At 18.4% G+C, this 5561-nt stretch overlaps 2 protein-coding genes across 3 annotated transcripts in view; one reads left to right on the top strand and one right to left on the bottom strand.

Annotated features, from left to right (window-relative positions):
• LOC102676476 (kinase D-interacting substrate of 220 kDa) overlaps positions 1–4249 on the bottom strand; it is a 37533-nt gene extending 33284 nt beyond the window's left edge. Inside the window, exons 1-2 of one of the 2 annotated variants that reach the window (XM_006619750.2) lie at positions 4028–4249; positions 3620–3689 (exon numbers count right to left, since the gene is read on the bottom strand). Coding sequence is in view for 1 of the 2 variants with exons in the window: in XM_031512442.1 (XP_031368302.1) it covers positions 2484–2543 (60 nt within the window). In the remaining variant the exon portion in view is untranslated. Of the gene's footprint in view, positions 1–2483; positions 2768–3619; positions 3690–4027 lie in introns of those variants that run through there. The other variant, XM_031512442.1, reaches the window with a different exon arrangement.
• Positions 4250–5304: 1055 nt separating this feature from the next.
• Positions 5305–5561, top strand: part of LOC102677442 (tRNA (guanine-N(7)-)-methyltransferase) — a 1654-nt gene continuing 1397 nt past the window's right edge. The window contains exon 1 of the mRNA XM_006619752.2: positions 5305–5350. Coding sequence (XP_006619815.1) covers positions 5349–5350 — 2 coding nt within the window. The 5' untranslated portion in view covers positions 5305–5348. The remainder of the gene's footprint in view (positions 5351–5561) is intronic.

Genomic DNA, 5561 nt, shown 5'->3' with positions numbered 1-5561 from the left:
TTTTATATATGATTTATTTCTTTATGTGAAATTATTTTTTTTTTATTTATTAATATATGAAATATTTATTATATATGAAATATATATGAAATATTTGTAATAAAATAAATAATAAAATATAATATTCAATATATATACAATTCAATAACATTCTATGCTGAATATAGTCAAAGAAAATTTTAAGATTTAACAGCATTTAATATATCTAATATTTATGAAACATATTTCTTTTCTAAAGAAATAAATCTATAATATTTTTGGTAATACAAAGCAATTGTTTTACAAAAGATTTGATAGAAAACGATTCAATAGAGTCGCTCTATTTATTTCTTAATGATAATAGAAAATAAAAAGAACATTAGAAAAATAGAAATAGAGAAAAAATGCTTTTGAATCTATGGAAAAAGAAATATTGAATTATCTTTTAATATCTTATCTGAGTTATCTTTTCGTGAATTATTAATAACTAATATTTATTAATATTATTTTAAAAAAATAAAAATAAAATATTTAAAAATTGTAGAATTGTAGAAACGAATAAAATTTTTCAAATTACTAAATGATACATCTAATTAAACATAATCTAAAAGTTTTAATTTTCGATTTTTTTTAATAGTCAGATTTTTTTTATAATGAAAATAGAAATTTGTAATTTTTGATATAATCAAAATACATTATTATATACATCATAGAAAATAATAAAATATAAATATAAAATATAAATATAAAAATATCAGAAGAACATTTAATTGTTAAGAAAATTTTTCCATAATAGAATATTACATTTTTCCAAGTTTGTGCTTTATCAATGAAAAAAAAAGATAAAGATAACGATACTTAAAAACAAAATTTATCTTATGAAATAACTATCTGTAAATCTTTATTTATCAATTCAAAGATGCTTTCAGAATTTTTTATTCCATTAGGCATTAATTTTTATTTTTTTAAATGATTTCTATAAATCTTTATTTCTAATATATCACAATTTGACATGTTTCCATAAATTATTTCTTTTGCACACATTTTTGTAGTAATTTAACATCAAAAACTTAAATAAAAAGTTTTTTTCGATGTATACATGTTTTTTAATTATTTGTATAACTTATGTAATTAAAATTTTTTTCATAAAAATTGAAATACCTTTTTTAAAAATATTCGATATTTCATAAGATGCTGCAAAAAGTTTAATATTCTCAGAATTTTTCTTTTCAATATAAATTCTTTTTAATATTTAATACTTAATATTTTTTACATTTCACATTTCAAATTATTTTCTTCATTCAAGAATTATAAAAAATTTATATTCATTTTAAACTGCGAAAGTTAAAAAATAAAAAGAAATTAAAGTAAAGTAAAAAAAGTTTAATATAATTCAAAAAATTATATTTATATATTATTTATATAGATACATATCTATATTAACTAAAATTTCTCATATTTTAAAGTCATTAAAATGTATTCCTAACCTAATAAATTTTTAATTAACTTATATTCAAAACTTATTATTTATTTATTATATTATCTTTTTATTAAATCATTTATTATTTAATTCACATTGTCATTTATTTGCATTTAATATATTTCAGTGATTTATCAAATCGAAAAAATGAACAAGATTATGATAGATCTTTACAAATTTAATGCGAATCTCGGTCACACTGACGATAACAAATCATATCATTTACTTGGTCATCGTTTCAATACATAAATATAAATACTAAATGGAACAGAGAGAATTTTCAGATAAAAACAGATGAATCAAAATTGTATATATTACGATATTCGATGCCAAGTACGATTCCACTTTCGCATTCTTCGAGATTTTATGAATTGACAAAATATAAAACACAAAAGATCGATCCATGAATCAATGATGTATGTAGTCTGAACTATTTTTTCTAAGAAACTTCCAAATATTAATGATATTCGTGCAAATTTTACAAACGAACATAAAATATTTTAAGTAATAATAATTAATCAGTTATCATTCTTTTTAAGCTGTTAAATAAAAAAATTAAATTAGGTTATATTTAATTTAATAATTCATTGAAATGTAATATTTTGTATCAAATCGACAATTCTATTTTATAAATCTGAATTAAATAATATAAACATATAAATGGATACAAATTATTTATCATTTTTTTTCAATTCAATATTTTTCGTTTTTTATTTTACACGTAAAAAATTATCGTTTACATGTAATTATATAAATATATAAATATATATTTATATATTATTTTATATATATATTATTATTTATTATATTTATTTATTTATATAAATATAAAAATTTTTAGAGATGATGCACAATCATTCTATTATAAAAACAGAAGAATTTTACTTTAATAGTAAGTTATATTTTATAAATATACTATCCAAGTTTATGTTCAATAATTTACGTACGTAATGTTAATTTAATATTATTTTAGTTATTTTATCGCCCAATAACGTTTTGAAAATGAATTTCAAAAATTATTTACCCAGCTAGAATCTGCCTCGAATGTCAACCACATTCGTGGATCTGGTAGCCATGCGTTCATTTTGTTTAATAACACAAGTTAAAAAGCATTTAACACACTAATTACTTAGTACCTGCCACTCATATATTTACGACGGCGTCTATTTCAAATAATGAAAGTATCATTTCATTGCCGAGACGTATTATGTTCGGTTATGTATATGTATATAGAAGAAAGCAAGCTAATTCGATTCCACTTGCTAATAAGAAACCTAATCTCCTCATTGGAAATAAGTAATGGGTGTTTCCATTAAGTCTGCTTTTGTGCCAACGATTTCGTTGTTTCATGAACATAAATGTACAATACAAGGACATTATATATATTCTTGATTTTGTGTTTTCTATGATTAATCTATAGGATTAATTTATGGGATTTTTTAGAAAAAATTGAATACTAGATTTGTCGATATATCCAAAAAAAGATTAATTATTTGTGAGTATAAATATGATTTATTATATAAAATGAAAAATAATAAAATTTATTATTTTTTTCGAAATAAATAGATAAATTAAAAATATTTGAAACAAAGCTCCCATAAATTTAAATTTCATATATAAGTATTATAATTCATATAAATTTTCATTCATTATTTAATATAATATATTTTTTTTAATGAATTTAATCTTTATATTCTTTTTAAGATTATATAAGAAATGTCGAAATAAAAAATAAATTATTTCACTTAACTTCAATTTCTATATATTATTAATTTATTTAAGAAATAAAATTGCTATAAAATTATAACTTTACCAAATTTTTGTCTAATAATTTAAATGATTAGCTATCAGTAATTTTTTTCATGTTATTACGATTTTTATAATATGCATAACAAATTTTTCCTTCAATTTAAATATTTTTATTTAAAACAATATACGATTTCATCAATTTCTTATAAAAAAAATTATTTAAAAAAAAATTATACAAATTAAAAGCATCAATCACTGATATTCACATGATATCAATAATTTCGCATATTAATTTTAAATAAAAAAAAAGACAGTAATAACATGAAATATTATATTACACTCATTAGTACTATACACGTTATAAATATTATACGTTATAAATATTAAATAATTTTAATTTATTAAACTTACCAATTAAACAAAAGATAGATTTTCTCGGATATCCGTCGTCATGTATGATTGAAAAATGTAGTTATTCAATCTAAAAAAAAAAATTACAAAAATATATCGATAAAACTAAATTTGAAATAAAAAAATTAATTTTTCAAAAAGAGTACACATTTTTAAATAATGATATATAACAAAAATCTGTTTTATTATAAATAATGTGATAAAAGAAAAATAAAAACATTTCTATTTAAATCTCATTAAATGCATGAAGAAAGTAAATACGTATTCTTAATTATCAAATTCAATATAAATGCACATCAAATAAAAAAACTACAATTTTTTTTTTTTTTTAAAGTAAATCTTTTCAAAGCGATCTTCGGTTATTCGGAAATAATGAATAGCTTTTTATCGAGAGTATTCTAACCTCACCTGAGAGAACGCGATAACTTCTAAGCCGAATTCTGTTTCTCAATAACATGGATCACACAGATATAATTTAGAAACATGATTCTCGACTAAATCGTAGATCACATTGCGTCAATTACACGATTTGAGAAAATCACCCAATCACACGATAAAATCGTAACACCAAACGTATTTCGTCTTTTTTCATTCAATGTTCATAGCATCACCACCAGACGGTGCTACGAACATTGAACAGCTGATTTCTTATGCACGTGCGCCATACTTTTGTCAGGCATTTATATAGAACTATATAATGTAAATTAATTTTAAAATTCTTTAATTTAACTTCTCAAATAAAAATCAATAAAATAAATCAAAATAAAAAAAATTATGAAAAAAAGATTAATTATAAAAAGATTATGAAAAAAAAAATTTTTTAATGAAAATGAAAAAAATTATATATTAAGAATTTTAATATTTAAATATTTAAATATTTAATATTTTTAACTTAAATTCACTATGAGAATTATTACAGAATTATATTTACACATGCAAAAATATATTTAATAGTGAAATAAATTATAAATAAATAATATTAATTAAAAAATATAATTTTTTCAAACTTAATTGCAATATTTTAAAGCAAATAAACATTAATGAGATATATATCTCCTTTTTTAATGTTTGCTTTTCTCATTAAAGAATCTATTTTATATTCCATTATCCTATTTGAAAGTTATAGAAAGAAACTTAATTATAAAATAATGTTAATTCATCTATTTTTTTTTTTCAATCTTTACATTCTATATATATCTTGTCTAATATTTCTATTAGTATTCTATATTCTTATTATCCTATGTATCCAAAATAAATTATGAAATAAAATTAGTCATATTTTTTATCCTAGCTAATACTATATTTAATATTAGCTTCTTATTAATGATCTTCACAACCATTTTACTCTTCTTTCTTTCTTATTTAATATTATTTAATATCAAAAACATTAGAAGCAGAATTCTAAAATAATTAGTAATTCACATTTTCCATCTTTATCTGTAGCAAATAATAAAACATCTATTATGAAAAATTTAAAATTTACATATAAGAATTAATAAAAATAAATCTTTTTGTTTTATTTATTGAATCAATAATTCATATTTATATATTTGCCATAATATTTAGTAAATTAATTTATAATCTTAAAATAAATTAACTCATTCAAGTCATTGGAGAAAAGATGATAATTTTTAATATTATGAAAAATGATTAATATATAATAAATAGAAAAAAATAAATCTTTTAATGATCTTGTTAATAATTTTGATGAAAAACTGAATAGTTTTATATATAATATTTAATTTCTCTAAAATTAATTTAATCTATATCTTTATACAGAACAAATTATATATAATTATTTTATATATAATTATATATAATTTTTATAATAAATAATTTCTATTTCTCTTATAATAAATAGTTATTTTATATCTATATTGTGTTAAAAAAAAACAATATGCAACATATCTTAGTCAATATTATTTGATATTTCATCGTTCTA

Source organism: Apis dorsata, unplaced genomic scaffold, assembly GCF_000469605.1.
Source record: "Apis dorsata unplaced genomic scaffold, Apis dorsata 1.3 scaffold_435, whole genome shotgun sequence".
Taxonomy (NCBI): domain Eukaryota; kingdom Metazoa; phylum Arthropoda; class Insecta; order Hymenoptera; family Apidae; genus Apis; species Apis dorsata.
Note: the sequence above shows the minus strand (reverse complement) of the source record. Positions and strands in the feature narration are given on the sequence as shown.